General features: G+C 35.9%; 1 protein-coding gene across 1 annotated transcript; it reads left to right on the top strand.

Moving 5' to 3' along the window:
- Positions 1-6,208: 6,208 nt before the first annotated feature.
- LOC127856025 (uncharacterized) lies at positions 6,209-15,502 on the top strand. The gene is made up of 6 exons (XM_052392003.1): positions 6,209-6,573; positions 7,510-7,607; positions 11,780-12,207; positions 12,605-12,749; positions 13,885-13,984; positions 14,753-15,502. The coding sequence occupies exons 1-6, from the start codon at positions 6,485-6,487 to the stop codon at positions 14,901-14,903; spliced, it is 1,011 nt and encodes a 336-aa protein (XP_052247963.1). The 5' UTR covers positions 6,209-6,484; the 3' UTR covers positions 14,904-15,502.
- The last annotated feature ends 4,414 nt before the right edge of the window (positions 15,503-19,916 follow it).

Consider the following 19,916-nt stretch of genomic DNA (forward strand, 5'->3'; position numbering starts at 1 on the left):
TTAAAGATTTCATTTCCTCGAACTCCTCTCAAAGATCTCACACTCTCTTCAGTCCTTGTCGTCAACATTGTCATTTTTACCAGAATCCTTTATTTCCTCATTTTCTCCAACTCCTTCTTTTAATCACCGCCATCTTCCTCCTCCTCCATCTCCTCATCGTTAATAACATCATCATCATCATGCTTATCATTATCATCATCTTAATCGTCATCATTACCACCACCATCATTATCATCGTCGTCATCATTGTCATCATCGTCATCGTCATCATCATCAGTAGCAGCAGCGGCAGAAGCAGCAGAAGCAGCAGGAGCATAATCATCACCATTTTTCTTCTAACTCTTCTTATCACCGTCATCACCTTCATCCTTTCCTCCCCATTCTCCTCCTCAACACCATCGTCATTGCAACTGATGTTGATATCCCATATTCTCATCAGGATGATCACTATCCTTCTTCCCCTCCTCATCAAAATTATCAAATGTATCCTTATTCTCCTCCTCCCCTCCTCATAATCATCGACATAGCTGCTTCCATAATCTTATTATGATTTGCAACCTTTGTAGTTTTTTAGTGCCTTGATAACGCGAGCCGAATGAACAAAACTGACATGATACGCCTTGTTACAAATGGCGAGCGTCACTCGGCACGTAATATTAACATCATTAACGTCAACATTAAACGTCATGAAAGGTGATGCCGCCATAATCCGGATTTTAGAACTATCCCGATTTTACTCTTCACTTTGATGTTCTTTCTTAAGTATAAGAAAAACACAAACTAACAGTTTAGAGAAAACATAACACGTTGAAATTTGTATGGAGAACATATGAACATTTACATGACTTAAAAATTACTTTTTAATGTTTTTTGATCATTTTTTGTGAACATACCGATATATTTATTTAAATATAACTAAAAACTGCAGTGCGTCGAAATAAATTGTTTGTTTTTTAATACGATCGAAAATTCGTATCAGCCTAATACGTATTGGGATCCATCATATGGTGATAAGCCCAAATTATATTTCGTGTAATGTGACGTAAAACACATTTAAACATTGATATACTGTAGTATGTTTTTTTATATAATCCGAATATTGGGCTTACTTCCGAAATAGTATAACTCCAAGTATGAAGGCATCGCAAACTTGTTAATCATAAAGTTTTAATATATGGTTTTTACCAAAGTCCTTAAGGCACAATCGCATATACAATGTATTCCTTTCCCTAAAACAGTACGTATATACCGGTATATATCCGTCAACTTGGCGAGTGTTACTCATTAATCCGTATTAACATGGTCGCGTGTATATCAGCAATACTCAATATTTTAAACAAAGATGGGAATTATTACAATATGGCTTCAGAAACAGCTGCCTGCAACGATATACGTTTCTTTTAAAACGATCGACAATTATATCGTTAAGTTCGAATTCTCGAGATATGTTCAGATAATTTATCACCGTGGCAAGTGGATTAGGAGCCCTAAACTAACATTTTTATCAACACTTATCGTCGTTTCACGACTTCTGGCTGTTTGTTTCGCTGTCAAAAGTCGCAATTATTTGTTTTATTTTAACAAGTAAAAAACAAGTTTGAAATACAGCGAAGTGAATGAAATAAAGTTTATTTATTAAGTACAACGTCAGTTTTTTTTAGTACTTTAAACCACCATTACGTGCTTTGTGATAATCTTTAATATGTTATGTCCATTCATACACATGCATTATAGTTCTATAATATTCTTAAAGCGTTCATATATTTGCTGATTATCGGTTATACCCATTTATTGGTTTCAAGATTATCTTATGCGATGAGTCATTGTTTTGCAATGGATGTTTAAGCTGGGTTTTATTTTTGGCTTTTATTTTGTTTAAATGACGTTAGGTATCGTTATTTCATGCTAATAACTCAATAAAATCGATACGTTTATTACTGCTTGTATTAAATATATGCTAGAGTAAATGCAATAAAATAGAAGTTTCAATTATATGAATTGTCCGTATAAATAGTCTAGTATATAAAACATACAATAAGTGTATTTCTTACGCAATTTGTTATGGAAAATGCGTAAAAACGAAACACACCAAAGATCAATAAGTAAACAGTGTTTATATATAGATCTTTGATAAAACGTTACACAATTTTCAAAGTCATGAATAACCATTTTAATTTTCGTGAAGCAAACACAAATACAAAAAAAATGTATATTTTCGTTGTGATATTTTGTAAATATTCCTACGTACACACAATTGAAAGGTTAAAAATGTTTTCTAAAGGTAAAAATATTTATACTAAACTCGTCATGCGAAAATAGATTATAATTATTTAATACAATACTATGAGATCGAGACGTATATTTTGACACTAAAACTGTTCGTCAAAACAATTGATAACAAGTCCGGAAGGGTTTTATTTTATCTTTCTATTCGAGATATGGTGGAAGTAGAATTGCGCCATCAAAACGATAGTTTAACGCTATCTAAATAAAACATTATTATGGCACTACATACATTCTTGGGCTTTAAACGTTTCAATATTCCACAAAATAAATGCCTATCAAACCATTTTTCTGTTGTTAATTTTTGGTAATAATTCATAGTTTGCGCGGTATGATATCTGTTCATTTTAATATGCATGGTGATTTTGCTGACTTCCAGTTCTTATTAGCGCCTTTTACGTTAAGTTTATTCCACATTTTACCTTTAACATATTTAAACATGATCGCTGAACACTTGAATATTAAAATATAAAATTAGCGTGAATCATTTCATAAAATTTCAGAGCCTGCCCATTGAAGTGCATTGTTAAAGCAAACAAACGAATCGTTAAAAGTCGTTATATTGAACTTGAAGTTTGTAAAGTTGAAGTATTATTAAGTTAAAAACAACTTAGATCTTGAAAGAACTTACGTTTTTAAAGCACCAAGAAATACCTGTTAAAAATGCTGTTAGACCCGTATCCATCGAATGGTTATCACAAACGCGTTTACAACTAAGTCTTAAACTCGAATATGTACCGAAAGAGTCACTCGTATAGTTTATATAGCATCACAAATCGTTCACTAAGATATGAGAAAGTAGCCAGATGTCGCGAAATTTGGTGTCAATAGACATATGTGACGATCGGGACTTTGCAAGATAACCAAAATAAAACCAATAAGACAGCGACACAGCCGGTAACTTCCGAACTGATAAGCGAACGACTTTAATTGATCAAATGTCCAGCGGATTGTGATTTTATGGATTCGTCCAAAGTGCAATATTACGTTAAAGTTTATTACTTTAAACGTTACTTTTAAATGCAAGCACTTATTTATACGCATTTTCGATCCCATTCACATTACTGTAATACGACTTGTGCAGAAAGCAGCTGAGGAGACAAAAAACGGAGTTTTAAATTATTAAAAAAATTGGCCAAAATCAATGCATTTTATTTAATTTTTTATTACTCTGAGTCGGCTTTATATTGCTGGAGAACAAGAAACCTGTTCAGTTAGGAATTCCACTTTACGCATTTCATTGAAACACTCGTTAGAGAATAGTTTGAGATGACAAGTGCGGCTATTCAACTTTTACCCTTTGTGTTAATATGTGTTCTTTGCTATCTGTATTTTACAAATGAGCCGCGCTCTGTGAAAATGGGGTTTAATGCATGAGCGTTAAGTGTCGACCCAGATTAGCCTCTGGAGTCCGCACAGGCTAATCAGGGACGACACTTTCCGCCTGAACTTTTTTTATTGCGAAGAAGAGACTTTCTTTAAACAAAAAATATCATAAAAGAGAAAGTTGTCACTCCTTTTCACAGAGCACGACCCAAATAAGTTATCGGGCAGTATAAACATACTTAACCCTTTGCATGCTGGGAAATTTTTCGTCTGCTAAAATGTCGTCTGCTGAATTTCTAAAATTAGCATTTTATTATATTTTTTTCAAAGAATACTATCAGAATAGCAAACAGTTTGGATCCTGATGAGACGCCACTGTGGCGTCTCATCTGGATCCAAACTGTTTACAAAGCCTTCAAAATTCGGTTCCAGCACTGTAAGACTTAATACGCCGTTAAATATTGTGTATACCGGTACATAGACTCCCGGCTACACCATATTTTTATTTTATAGTCTGAAAGTTATAAAAAAGAACACACAATACAAACAAGACGTCACATACGCCATTATTCCTGCTCGACTATGGACTTTGCTCTGCGTCTTAGCAAATTTGTGTTGAAATGATTGCGCATTGTATGTTCTATAACTATGAATATGTACACATTTATTACGAGTGATGGTATTTGTATTTCGGATTATAGAGCAATCGTCAGAGCTTCACAATTCTTTATAGGTCTTAGTCTGAACGGCTATTGTTTAACCAAAATTTACGCAAACTGAAATTTGGTTAGTTTTTTGCTGTACCGAAAATATATTTCTTTTGGAAAGTAACATGGAATAAACAAACAACGACGCTGCGATGTAAAACCAATGATAATTATCAAAATCCCGAGACTGATAACGTATAGAAAAAAATACAGGTGAAATGACACAATTTATTGCAAAAAGTCTTCAAAAAATGTAATATGACTGAAATGTAGCAGGGTTCGGTATACGGAGAACTTATACTGCCTTGCTATATGAGCTAGCTTTTATAGCGACGCAGTAGAGTGTCTGTCTGATTTGGAACCGGGAGCTCCCGGGTTCGATCGCCATGATGGTCGGTGATTTTTCTAGCTGGGTTACAAAAACAGTGAATTTTTATTAATAATCAAACATTAATCGGAGACTCGTTAATGGGAAACTTTAATCCATGTGCACAAATAGCCGTCCGAGATTAAAGAGTGCAGTCCGCACACTTGTGTCGTGTTCTGTGAAAACTGGGCTTAATACATGTGCGTAAAGTGTCGTCCCAGATTAGCCTGTGCAGTCCGCACAGGCTAATCAGGGACGAAACTTTCCGCCTAAACTTGATTTTTGGTAAGGAGGGACTTCCTTGAAACTAAAAATACCATAAAAGCGGAAAGTGTCGTCCCTGATTAGCCTGTGCGGACTGCACAGGCTAATCTGGGACGACACTTTACGCACATGAAATAAGCCAAGTTTTCTCAGAACAAGACACACTTTCCGCTTTAATGGTATTTTTCATTCAAGGGAAGTATCTTCTTCGCAAAAATCCAGTTTATAAGGAAAGTGTCGTCCCTGATAAGCCTACGCGGACTACACAGGCTAATCTGGGACGTAACGTTACGCAAACGCATTAAGACCTGATATCCCAGAGCGCGACTTATTTGTATCGTTTTGCGCTGGCAGGGTTATGTGGGGGGCGTTGTCGGAGTTCTTTTATCAAATCAAACTCCACGCGAACAACGGAATATAAGCGTTCACAATCTGTCAGTCTGTTAGTTTCGTTGGTATCAAAGGTCCCCTAGATAGTCTGAGTACATCTGGTTTTTCATACATTTGGGATCTCTCTCAAGGAGCTGAAGGGGCAGTTTAAACTGATAACAACTTTAAGTAGTTGATAACGAAATCTTTTGAAAATGTTCTATTTGTTTCAAGCAAGCATTATAGAATAAGAAGTAGAAAACGTATTTTGTGTGATAATGTCAGTATAATGTAACCGCAGCAAGCCAACATGTTCAATTATTTACAAAATGTGTTTCCCCGTTGCCTTGTTTCTTCTTCTTCTTCTTCTTCTACAATGGCTAATACGTTTTCTAATGATTATTACTAATTACTAACTATTACTTATGATAATAAAATGTGTGTTATCAATATATTAATTATTATTATTATTATTAGTAGTAGAAGTAGTAGTAGTAGTAGTAGTAGTAGTAGTAGTAGTAGTAGTAGTAGTAGTAGTAGTAGTAGTAGTAGTAGTAGTAGTAGTAGTAGTAGTAGCAGCAGTAGTAGTAGCATTTTTTGTTTTATTATTATTATTATTATTATTATTATTATTAGTAGTAGTAGTAGTAGTAGTAGTAGTAGTAGTAGTAGTAGTAGTAGTAGTAGTAGTAGTAGTAGTAGTATGTTTTTGGTGTTATTTTTATTTTTATTTTTGTTATATTATTATTATTATTATTATTATTATTATTATTATTATTATTATTATTATTATTATTATTATTATTGCCGTCGTCGTCGTTTAATGATACAGCTACTTTCTCTTCAACTGATGGTGCTTTTGCATCAATGATTATGCAGCTTGTTTCCGTGCGTGTCGTACGTAAATTCTTATCTAATACGAATGTTTCCGAGTAAGAATATAGGTCCGTTATATTCCGGAGCGTCATTCGTTAAAAACGATCGATTTCATTGGCCGCTTTTGACCACGTGACGTCGTATTGTGCGCATTATGACGTTGTCACTATAACAACGTCACGGAAGCTGTAAACAGTAACCGTGCACACCAGCGCTGTAATAAAACAAAAAATCGAAAGATTTGTTGTTTTAATCGCTTATTTAAACATATTTCGCTCAAAGTTTTTGACAAATGACTCGTCCCGCCTGGGTACCGAGCAGACTAGCAGAACGCCATCTTGAGGGGCATTATGCAGGCGTTGTTACGAGAGGACAAGCCCGGTAGGTAGCCGCTGACGCTATATTTGAGCATCTCTTAAGTAAAAGCTGGGTTTATTGCCTTCACATACATTGTCGTTCAACATTAGCCTGTGCAGTCTGCACAGGCTATTCACGGACAACACTTTCCACGTTTATGGCATTTTTCGTTTAGATCAAATCCCTTTTTAGCGAAAAAACAGTGTTTGCAGGAAGTGTCGTCCCTGATTAGCCTGTGTGGACTGCACATGCTTATCTGTGTTGACACTTTACGCACATGCATTCAACTCCGATTTCCCAGAATACGCTATATTTTATATACTATTACCATCTGCTATAATGCCATACAGTTGCTGAGTTTTCTTTCCACAAAATAAAAGATAAAACAAACTATGAAATGACCAACCCGAAACGAGGTCATTTTGATTATTTCAGCATACAAAGTTGTAAATGTAGTTATCATTTCAATTGCCCGAAAAAAATCCAGCCATTGTACAATCACGAAATTATGTTCGCAGTATACATGTATTGTAGCAGCAATACACTAAATAAAATAAAAATGCCAAAAGAATTATCAAGCGATGTCAGAATCTCGAAATTATCTTCGCAGTGCGTGTAACAACAATAAAACAGATATTACACATTTAAATAATGTAGTATATATATATGTTTCACAATCAATATTTATATTGTTTTAAACGTGAGACATTTTTTCTTACGTTTTAGGGTAGTTTATATATTTAGCTGTACATAATAACCATCTGTGTAGCTTATATATGTGATCTTACTATGCATACACTTTTTTGGCATGATCAAGAAAAAGACATTTAAAGACATCCCCGTCTTATCGAAAACTAATATTTGCATATAAATTATCTACCACAAAAAATAACTTTGATAAAAAAAAATACAATTAATACATTAATACAATTAATTCGAAACCTTTTATTATACCTGTAGAGAAATAGATACACGTCCCCGTAACCGTCTGCGCAGCCGACTAAGCATCAGACGGCCCGACACGCAGCCTCGACAGCCACTTCCGGTCCAGCAACACTGTGAGTTTTCATAACTTATGTTTTTGTCAACTGATATCAAACTGCTCGCAAAAAGAAAATCTATAACTACATGTTCCAAGCCAAACGTCAAATCAAACAGCGAGCTTAATATTACTTGCAGTGGGCAAAGTATCAAATCTACTTATTCAGTGAAATATATTGGTGCCACATTGGATCAGAATCTTACAGGTGAAGCTATGGACAGTTCTATAATCAATAAGGCTAATGCAAGGTTAACCCTTTCAGTGCTGGAACCGAATTTTAAAGGCCTTTGCAAACAGTATGGATCCAGATGAGACGCAACAGAACGCGGCGTCTCATCAGGATCCAAACTGTTTACTAATCTGGTAATATTCTTCAAAAAAATCAAAGAAAATGCTAATTTTAGAAATTCAGCAGACGATATTTTTGCAGACGACAAATTATCCAGCATGCAAAGGGTTAAAATTCATGTATAGAAAGTCAGATTATCTTACAGTCCATACTAAAAGACTTTTGGTACTTTCTCTGATCCAATGTCATTTTGATAATGTTTGTTGCTCTTTGTATTATGGACTGACCAAATTCTGGAAGAACAAGCTACAGGTCACTCAAAATAAACTGATTAGATTTGCTCTTAATTTAGGAAATAGGTCACACATTGAACACAGTCACTTTTAATCCCTCGGTTGGTTACCTGTTAATAAAAGAGTTGAGCAAATTACATTGTGCCATGTTTATAAATCAAGGAAAGGTCTAGGTCCTGATTATATGAGTCAATATTTTAAACCTTTAGAAACTGTCCATTCGTACAATACAAGATCCAGAGAAAAGGGATCTTTCCAGCACCCACCTGCTAAGGGTTTTGGATCTAAGACATTTTCTTATGTTGGGTCTCACCTATGGAATTCTCTTCCTACTAATATAAGGAATCTGTCTAGCCTTGCCCAGTTTAAAAAAGCAACTAGGGATCAATATTTTAATTTGTAAAGTTATAAACATCTTTAGTTTAATTTTTACAACATGTTTTGCAATACTGTGATATGATTTCGTAGGTAAATATTGGGCCAAGTTGTCTTGTGTTCCTGTCAGTTTTAAGTAGCATTATAGTCATTTAAGTCTTTCATCTTAAAGCGGGTATATACGATTTTGTCAAATGTTTATGAATTTATATAAACTGTGTAAACAACTTATTATATATATATTTCAATATAAATTAAAATAAAAGTTAAGAAGAACATGTGTCGAAAAATGCGAAATAAGCCAGATATTTAATTCTGAAATTGAAAACGGCTGTACAGCCGAATTCGCCAGCATGTATACCATACATGTACGATGTGCATCTAAACTTACGAGGGGTGTTCCAGAAGTTCGTGGATTTTCGCTATAAATTTCATTTGGTAACATAAATGGACAAACAAATAGCATGTTAAGAATATTTCGTCCTTTCCAAATCTACTCTCAAAATATCATGGAAATACATAAAACAATAAATATATATCAGAGATTTAAACATGTGCACAATGCGCACACCGACGCACGTGTAACGTTTCTGTTCAACGTCAATGACGTTATGAAGTTAACAACTGTCAAATCTTTTCCACATAATCACCTCCAACGCGAATGCACTTTATGTGTCGGGAAATCCACTTGTCAAAAGTGTCTCTATACCAGTCAGCGTCAAAAGACAACACGATTCGCTTTGCTGCAACTGTAAGTTCCTGTTTACTTGCAAAGCGAATACCGCGCAACTGTGATTTAACTTCCGGTAGGACGCGGAAGTCCATAGGGGCCAAATCCGGGCTGTAAGGAGGACTTAGGCGCTGTAACGTGAAATTTGCCGTAAATTCTGTTTTTCAACGACATTTAAACCAAATTTAAATTCGCGTAACGCTCATACTTATAATAAAATACACGCGTGCGCCGCATGTCGTTACTGAGGTCTCTATGGCAACGCGTTTCAAAAGCGCTTTATGGAATTCATGCATTTTTAGCTTATATATTAAGTCCGTGATAATTGGTTTGTATAATATGTAAATTTCATTGACTTTTACCAGCAAACTAATAAGTTATAGCGAAAATCCGCGAACTTCTGGAACACCCCTCGTTGTTTAACGGTTTATAATACAAAGACGAATGCTTCGGTTATTGTAGGAAAATATGTACGTCACTATCGGCTCGGGGCGCTAAATTGTCTTTGCTGCATTTTATGAAATTCGGCTTTAATGTTTAATTTTTCTTGCCTATTTTGTGTTATTGTAACATATTTTATCAATATATTAAAATTAAACACATATAAAAAAATCGTATATACCCGCTTTAATCTAATTTATTTTAATGAAAAAAATTTATATGTGCTTTTTGCTCCATATCGATCACGTTTCATTTAAGTGTAAAATTATTTTAAACCTCTCTTCGTCAGACCACTATTGAGGACCACAATGGAAATAAGGGGCGTATTCCCCTTTCTTGTGTTATCCTTGATATTGATGTGACTAATATGGTACATTATAAGACATTTATTTATTAATTATTTTTATAAATTGTTTATATGTAAACAATATATTTATATTTAAAAATCGATATACTATATTTTAATTGTAGTGTTGTTACCATTATTGTTACCATGTTATTTGCACAATATTGTAATAAATCTATCTATCTATCTATCTATCTATCTATCTATCTATCTATCTATCTATCTATCTATCTATCTATCTATCGATCTATCGAGCTATCCAGCCAGCCAGCCAGCCATCCTCCAGCCATCCAGCCATCCATCCATCCATCCATCCAGCCATCCATCCATCCATCCATCCATCCATCCATCCATCCATCCATCCATCCATCCATCCATCCATCCATCCATCCATCCATCCATCCATCCATCCATCCATCCATCCATCCAGCCATCCATCCATCCATCCATCCATCCATCCATCCATCCAGCCATCCATCCATCCATCCATCCATCCATCCATCCATCCATCCATCCATCCATCCATCCATCCATCCATCCATCCCACCCACCCACCCACCCACCCCACCCACCCACCCACCCACCCACCCACCCACCCACCACCCACCCCCCACCACCACCCAACCAACCATCCATCCATCCATCCATCCATCCATCCATCCATCCATCCATCCATCCATCCATCCATCCATCCATCCATCCATCCATCCATCCATCCATCCATCCATCCCCATCCATCCATCCATCCATCCATCCATCCATCCATCCATCCATCCATCCATCCATCCATCCATCCATCCATCCATCCATCCATCCATCCATCCATCCATCCATCCATCCATCCATCCATCCATCCATCCATCCATCCATCATCCAATCCATCCATCCATCCGCCATCCATCCATCATCCATCCATCCATCCATCCATCCATCCATCCATCCATCCATCCATCCATCCATCCATCCATCCATCCATCCATCCATCCATCCATCTATCTATCTATCTATCTATCTACATGTTATTTCATCGATGGTCTGCGATGAGGTCATTTCCGGAACCAGATGTATGTTATCCAAAATGAGAACATTATATAAGTATAGCGCAGTTCAGCACACGTTTCTTCTTATAATTCTGTGACATATATGTATAAAATTTGACAGCAGCCTTTCGATATTCAGTGAAAGGTCAAGGCCACAGAAGCTTGTGGCATCAATACCTTGTCTACACAATATCTATAAAATACTATATCTTAAAAACATCATATGTGTCTTGTTCTGAGAAAAATTGGCTTATTTCATGTGCGTAAAGTGTCGTCCCAGATTAGCCTGTGCAGTCCGCACAGGCTAATCTGGGACGACACTTTACGCACATGTATAAAGCCCAGTTTTCTCAGGACAAGATACATATAAACTATCAAGCTTATTGATCATGAAGAAAAGAAGAGCATCCACATGTCAAAGTTCAAGGTTAATGAGGCATGCAATATTGAAAATATCATAGTAATTACACTTTGAGACACTTGGTTAGATGTTATAGATATATCTCTTTTATAATTTAAAAAATCTATTTTTTTCTGCTGCGTTCATTTGAAATCAGGTTTTCTAATTCCTAAGTTGTATCACTTAATGTTTTGTTTTCGGGTAAATACATAATTTAATGTTCCGGTAACACAGGTCCGATGTTAATTTCATTAAATACATCGCTTTTATTCAGGGACCACAACTCAACGCATGCTGCACAGGATGAACGACAGACGCCCAACTCGAAATGTCGAACACGAATCAATGGTCCTCAGAAATCGGGCCATACCGAGCCAGTTTCATACGCGAGGAAATTACGTCGCAAATACCGAAAGTCGACCAAGGAACCAGCCGAAAATAAAGCGTTTGGTGCGCAGGAATGCTTCCGATATGAATTGCGCCGCTCGCATGCGCACGAGATCTTTTTCCATATCATTTGGAAGCGTTCGGTCATCGCGCTCAAATACTACTCGGATGAAATGTGTGAAGCGGTCAAACCAAGGCACGAGTGCCTATGATCAACCCTCAACGTCACGACAAGGAACTGTGACGACGTCACGGGTGATGACGTCATTACAAACGCTGCCAGGACCCTCGGGATCTCAGGGCCCTGCAGTTGAGGTACTTACAAGATATTCAAATATCACTTAAAGGTGTTTTACGGTTTCCTTTATTTTCAGGTGCCATCTTATTTTTTGATACACAATATGTTTGGCATGTTTAGATAGATAATAATAGTTACTCTTATAGCTTGCATGTATTGAAACACGTTTGCACTTAGATTAAGCTTAAATGTTGATCCTGAGATGGTATTTAAATTAACCACACTCGAAAATGACCCATTTTAAATCTGAACATTTTACCTTTTTTCTGAATAAAAAAGCTATTTTATCAAGGTTATATTTGAAATGCTTTATCTTTCGAATATTTAAATAATAAATGTTACTATATGTCCACCTGTAAAAGTTGCTTTAATATATGTATAATCGTGCGCCCTGACGTTCATATATAATTTAAGAATGCTGAGCGCAGACCATACTGGCGTCCTGACCTGGACAGAGCCGGAAGTTCCTCAACGTCACATGAAAGCCTGCATTCCGAGAATCACTCAGACGCTTTCAACAGAAACTTGGTCGCAAGCGTTGGGCGGAATCGAGAATTTGGTACATTAATTTTTTTCCGTTGGTTAAGTAGAGGCCCTAAAATGCGTTAATGTTTGATTCGTTCATGCTCATTTGAGCACGTCGTGCTTATGATGAGCTAATCTGATCACCTTTTGATCGTCCTTTGTCGTGCGTCGTCCGTCGTAAACATTTATCATGTTAACACTCTAGTGACAAAATTTATGGTAAAATCTTATATAACTGATCAGAACATTAATATGAAAATTATATGCAATCTGATTAGTGTCTTACAAAATCCACCAAAAATTGAAAAATGCGTGGTAAAATGTTATACAGACATGACTAGGAACACACGACTTTAGCAAAAAGTGGGATCTGTAGAAATAACTATATTTGAGTCATTTGATCGTATGCGTTAAATAAACTTGAAAATAACCAAAAAATAATAATTAAAAGGGAAATTTTAAATAGCTATTGGGAAAATTTCTCCATGTTATTGAATGTTCTCATTTATTCTTAATGTCCTATCGATCTTAATTGCGTTATTGATTTACATGTAGAGTTGTTAGCGGGAACAAATGGTTTTGTCTGGCTTATGTTTTACCTTTCTGAATGGTTTAATGCACACTCTGCAGATGCGAATTTATTAACTATTACCTCGCCCCTTCCCCTACCGTCCTTATAACATTTTCGAAGACTCGACATTTTCAATCACGTAAAATAAATTTGAAGTACGTTATTATGTAGCACATGTTACCGTATTAAAAATATTCCTATGAATTATTAAGTCCTGTTGAGCAGTTTGTTTCTTTAAATTCACGATATCATTTAAGAGCAAAGCGCCGTCTGCACCAAGCGAACACCACTTGCTTCGGTGAAAAATATGCAAGTATCACAAGTTGTTTGTCACTTATATATAAGAAAGAAAAAGGTCTAAGGTACATACCTTCGCATCAATATGGTTGATAAACTATGCTTCCTTGTCAAAGACACGTTACTCTGAAAGGTGTCGTACAGTTTGATGTTGTTGTTTTTTGAACGGCTGGTAATGGTTAAATATTCCGCAGCCCGTAAACCGAAATCCTGTATTCGTTCCACGCCAGAAAAATATCGTTGTTAGGTCTATTGTTGTTAGCCTCCGCATTGTAATTGCAAACTCGACTCCAATTTTCAGGTCGCGAATCTGCACGGTTTGTGCGCACCACCAGAGTTGTGCCGGAGGAGGTGAGAGCCCGTATCCGGAACCAGACACGTCAAACTCGCGCGGAGGCTAGGTAGGTTTAATTTTTTTCCGATGCTTTTATAGCTGATTTTGCTGTTCCTGATAAAACAAACTTAGACTAAGTATAACTGGTAAAGCCTCTCTTGCTAATGATTATGTTTTTAATGATGAGGACGATGAAAACGATGGTGTTTGTTGTGTTGATAATGGTGATGATGATGACGATGTTGTTGTTGTTGATGATGAGGAGGAGGAAGATGATGATGATAATGATGATGATAATGATGATGATAATGATGATGATGATGATGATGATGATGATGATGATGATGATGATGATGATGATGATGATGATGATGATGATGGTGATGATGATGATGGTGATGGTGATGATGATGATGATGATGATGATGATGATGATGAGGAGGAGGAGGAGGAGGAGGAGGAGGAGGAGGAGGAGGAGGAGGAGGAGGAGGAGGAGGAGGAGGAGGAGGAGGAGGAGGAGGAGGAGGAGGAGGAGGAGGAGGAGGAGGAGGAGGAGGAGGAGGATGTTAATGATTCAAACGAACGCAACTAGAAGTGCCTGTAACATGTGTAATATTTCGGTTGGTGTTTATGGTGATTTCAAATCAGATGCCGATGATGATGATAGTCTATGGTTTGAAATAAAACATTGTCGTCTGTTATAATTGTTCTGAAGTAAGTACTACATGTTTTACATATGTGAACACAGCCAACAATTACTTTCCTTAAAAAGGTCCATCTCGATCCAATTTAATTTTAAACATTCACAATACTTTTGTTTTCGTCATATTTACAGATTCCGTGCCCGAAATCTATCCTACGAAGCAGACGACGAAGCGAGCGAGAATGAAGACATCGGAAACGGAAGTGACGTCATAGCGCGTGCCGCGCGAGAGCGAGGCTATCAAACACGGCGCATGCGCACAAGGTTTGCCCGTCGACATTAAAATCATGTTGATGGGCCTATAGGAGGATGGATGTCGCGGATGAGAATGCATTGTCTTCGCGTAAGCCGACATTCACCTTGACAATCGCAGTTATTAACGTAGACATTGGAAAAAGAACACACAAAATAACATTTGATAGAACAGAAACAAATCATGAACATTTGTCGCGATAACACGACCGTTAATCACGGGTGATACTTTTCTTCCTAACTGAGTTTGTTTAGAAGCATACATAAAAGAGCAAATGCTATTTTAGGGATGGTGCGCATGACCGGACGTTCTGAATATACACGTACAATTTTACAGGATGAGTAGGTTTTATATGTTTTTTTCAACATATTAAGGTTTTTTTTAATCGGGCGATCTAGAACGATTCATCGAAGAATAATTCTTCCACAAATGTACAAAAACATATAACCACAAACCATTTGAAAACGTGAGGACCTTAATAAGTTTTACCATGGTGGAATTTTAAAAAGCAAATCGATTTTTTTTGCCTGTGTGGCAAGCTAATTTCCACACAATTTAATCGTTAACGACATCAAACGATTTCTTTAAACACATACAAGTCGCTGCATTCACAAACAAATTGACTTCTTGCCGATGTAATAGATAATTGTGCATGCTTCTAAAAGAGTTGGAGCCGACGCCAAGGAGGTATCGTTAAGACCAGGAGGTGGCTTCCATGCACGATACATGGTAACACAGTTTTTTAACAATTATATCTTAAATTTGATAAAAAGTTTTCCTTATTTATGTGATTTTTTATGTTTTAGCGTAAATACGTAATCACTCATTTATACAGAATAATCAGATGTTCTATAAAATATAATATGTAAATATTTAATTATATATGACATCAACTCCGTTAAGAATTCAGCTTCTTAAATAACACAGATTGAATGATTTATATTCAAAATGTGTTATATTCAATAAATAAAATTACTTCAGACCCAACATTGTCAAAATAGTTCATGCACAACACACTTGTATATATAATAATATTATTCCCGATAAAAGATATTACTTCTGATTGAAACGATAATCCAAATAATTATTCACTCAAAGGCATATTTCAACGAATAAAAATGATTAACGAATAAGACCGACCTATGCTTTTTAAACTGTAAATGGAAAGAAATATCATATTAGCATAATGAGGATTCGTTTCATAGCGCCTTTAATTGAAATAACAATTCGCATTACGAGACAAAACTCATCGTTCCAAGTAGAAGTAACCTCTGTTCTCGTGAATTACCTCAGTGTTTGAACAAATCTGTTGTACTAGTTTTTAAATGTTGGCTATTTAGTTATTTGATTTATTTGGTATAAGCTTTGTTGTGTATATCGTACATTCTGTTTTATTCAGATATCTTTTCTTCCTAACTGAGTTGGTTCCTTATGTATTTAAATATTTAAATCTCATTTTTTACAGAACGCGTATATGTTCTGTATACATTTGAGTTTATAAATTTGCGTTGGAAAAAAATCGTATAAAAAAGGAAACATTATCTGTCAAATTTAGTTCATATGATGATCTTATTGTGATACGACTGTTAAATCATACATCGTGCATTGAGGCCAACTCTGGTTCTTAGCGCAACCTCCTTGGCATGGGCTCCATCTCTTTTGAAGGGATGCAAAATTATCTATTACACAGGCAAGAAGCCAATTTTGTAATGAACGCAGCAACCTGTTTATGTTTAAGTAATCTTTTGATATCGTTAGCGATTTAATTTGGTTTAATTCGCTCGTCGCATAGACAAAAATGATTTATTTTATTGAAAACCCCCACCATGTCAAAATTTATAAAGTTACTCGCGTTTTCAAATGGGTTGAGATTATATGTTTATGTACAATTGTTGATGAATGTATCTTCCGCGAATCGAACTACATTGCCCGATTGTTGAAATAACGCGAAATCTGTTGAAAACAAAACATATAAAACCTACTCACCCTGTAGAATTATCCGTGTATATTTAAAACATCCTGCCCTTAGCGCCACCTCGGAAGTAGCATTGGCTCGTTGAAATAAAGCATCTACAAAAAGAGTAGGCGCCCGTGATTAACGGCCGTGGATTATTGCTTGACGCAATGTGTCTCGGTTATAGACGTTAAAATTGCTTCGAACAAATAATACAAAAGAGAAAAAAAACGATTCCATATGTTTCTCTTTTTGACTAGACCATGGTCAAAACCAAAGCATAGAAAAAAAACAAGGTCATATGTCGCGGTATTTAACATGGACAATATCAAAGAATAACAATAAAAAAACAAAAAAGCAGGTATATGCACGTAGACTATTGACATGAACAAGGTATAGGAAAGAAAACACATGTTAGCAGTTGCAGTTTTGTCATGGATAATTGTAAGAACAAATGATAAAAAAGAAAAACACGCGGCCTTGTGTCGTGGATATTGACGTGAACGATCGCAAAGAAAAAGAAATGAAAGAAAATACAACGAGCGATGTGTCGTGGCTGTTGAGAATGGCCAAGAACGGTCAATTTTCTTTGGACATAATCGGTGCAATCAGTCGCAGTTAATGACCTAGACAATCGCCAAATTCAAATGTGGCAAACAAAGTTGAAGGATTCGAAATATTGCACTTAAAGATATTTATCATCTCGATTAAGATGACATCACTACCTTACTGAGTTACAAGTTAAAGTCGCTATAGCATGTTGAGAGATGAAATACTTCAAGAAGATCGAAGATACGAGTTTTCGAGTTCTTCCAGCAGAATGGCGTACTGCTATATTCTTACGGAACGGAAACTGTTGTCGAATTTGGTAACTCAGTGTTCCAAAAGACAAACGTTAAGAACATTGGCTGTTATTACTCAGTACGGTCAGCCTAAAAGACTTTGCTTTGCAAATCTCAAATATTTTTAAGTCTTTTTCGTTGCATGTTTTGCGTTATTTGTAGGTTATAAATTATTACAGGGCAATTCCACAGTGAACTTGATTGTTTTTCACCCCTAAATGATGCTCCCTTCTGTGTGTGTGATTGTCTTTTTCCCAAAACCATAACGTTTTTAAATGAGAATGTTATGTCCGCAGTCCGCACAGGCTTATCAGGGACGACACTTTCCGCTTTAATGATATTTTTTCTTCAAAGAAAGTCTCTTCCTAGTAAAATCGAGTTGAGGCGGAAAGTGTCGTCCCTGACTTGCCTGTGCGGACAGCTCAGGCTAATCTGGGACGACACTTTTCGCTCGTGCATTAAACCCCCTTTCACAGAGCGCGGCACATATATGTCCACGTTTAAAATCAATATGCAAATATACATCTTGTAAACATAATACGTAGATACGGTGGAATAGATATGTCACCGTATTGTAGTTTAAAGGGGCGGTCAACCAGATTGACGAAAAAAGAAAAGTTCTAAAATACCGTCATGAAATGCTTCATATTGATAAATTTAAACATTGGATCTTAAAATCTCCAGTAAAAAATAAAAAATAAAATGTAAAAAGTTACCCTGAACAGGGCTCGAACCACTGACCCCTGGGGTCCTGGAGTAAAAAGTCTCCCATTAAGACCTATCGGCCTTCCATGCTCATACAATGCACGTTGTATTATATATTTTTTATATAAGCAATACTCGTAGTTCCACAAAATACAACGACACCAACAGAACTCTCCAAATTACCTGGTAGTCATACTCAATAAAATTGTATTACCGAATATACTGAAAATATGGAAACTTAAAAACATTTTTTAAGTAATGTAATGTACCAGTCGTGGTACATGTATTTTAATCAATATAAACTAATAATTGTAAAAAATTCGGTATTTTAGAACTTTTCTTTTTTCGTCAATCTGGTTGACCACCACTTTAAAATGAGAATTTGCTTATTGTTCTTAGCGCAATTTCCTTGACATCTACATCTCAATTGGGAGAAATCCAATATGTGTGTGTACTTGTTTAGTAAGCAAGCAATCGGTGTACGTCATTGACGTATGCTGTGAGAAGTTGGATGTGCTAGGAGAAGTTGCCGATAGATTTCGATGAATTTCGGTAGGGTAAGTAAATCCAGTTCTATAATTGTTTAAAGGCATTTTTGAATTTAAATATATTTTTGCATATGCAAAGGAGGTATTACCATCTATGTTAGAAAAATCCCGGTTATTTATATTCAGGATTAATTGAAATATTATTTAAAATCGACGATGCAGGGATTTGTCTCATATTTAGCACTTTATTTACACATTTCTTTAAAGGTATGCCAGTGAAAAAGTTTTTGCACCGACAATTAGATTAACCAATGTCCCCGAGTAACATATTTTTCTTTCAGGGTTTCTTGAAAAAAAATCGTCTTGGTGGAAAAATTCGATTTTACATTCAACATGTTGCTGAAAAAATGATATGACATGGTGCTGTACAAAGATGTCGAGATATGACATTAGTGCAGTTCATTTATAAACTTAAAAGCTCACTATTACAGCTAATGTATGCCCACTCTGATGCATTGTAGATCATTATCATTGAACTTTGAGGTTTTATAATTATATCCGTTCTGAAGCTAAGTTAATTTTCAGCTTATTTGCATCTTTTTTATTGTTATATATATATGCAACCTTTACACAGATTTTGACAGATATTGAAGTTTGTCACTAAATGCTTTATATTGATAAATGTAAACATTGGATTTAAAAAGCTCCAGTAAAAAAGACAAGAATATAATTAAAGAAAGAAAAAGAAGTAACCCTCAACTGGGCTCGAACCACTGACCCCTGGAGTAAAAGTCTATCGCGTAGACCACTCGGCCATCCGTGCTCATACAATGCGCGATGTATTTTATACTTCATATAAGAAATCCTCGTAGTATCACAAAATATAACGACAAGAACAGAACGCTCCTTATTATTTAATCGTTTCGCTTTTCAACGCTTTAAAAAAATTTGGTTTTTAAATCGTCAAAACATGCATAATGTAGCGCCCATCTCTATAGGGCTTGTAATTGTTGGTTAGTAACGTCAGTATTAATGAAAAACAAGTCAGTTTGAC

The sequence above is a fragment of the Dreissena polymorpha genome, chromosome 13 (assembly GCF_020536995.1).
Source record: "Dreissena polymorpha isolate Duluth1 chromosome 13, UMN_Dpol_1.0, whole genome shotgun sequence".
NCBI classification, from domain to species: Eukaryota; Metazoa; Mollusca; class Bivalvia; order Myida; family Dreissenidae; genus Dreissena; species Dreissena polymorpha.

Excerpts from the sequence above, each read along its gene's own strand:
- LOC127856025 (XM_052392003.1), top strand. The coding sequence starts at position 6,485 with ATGACTCGTCCCGCCTGGGTACCGAGCAGACTAGCAGAACGCCATCTT. Across the intron at positions 7,608-11,779 it reads ACTTCCGGTCCAGCAACACT|GGACCACAACTCAACGCATG; the intron begins GTGAGTTTTCAT and ends GCTTTTATTCAG. Across the intron at positions 13,985-14,752 it reads CAAACTCGCGCGGAGGCTAG|ATTCCGTGCCCGAAATCTAT; the intron begins GTAGGTTTAATT and ends TCATATTTACAG.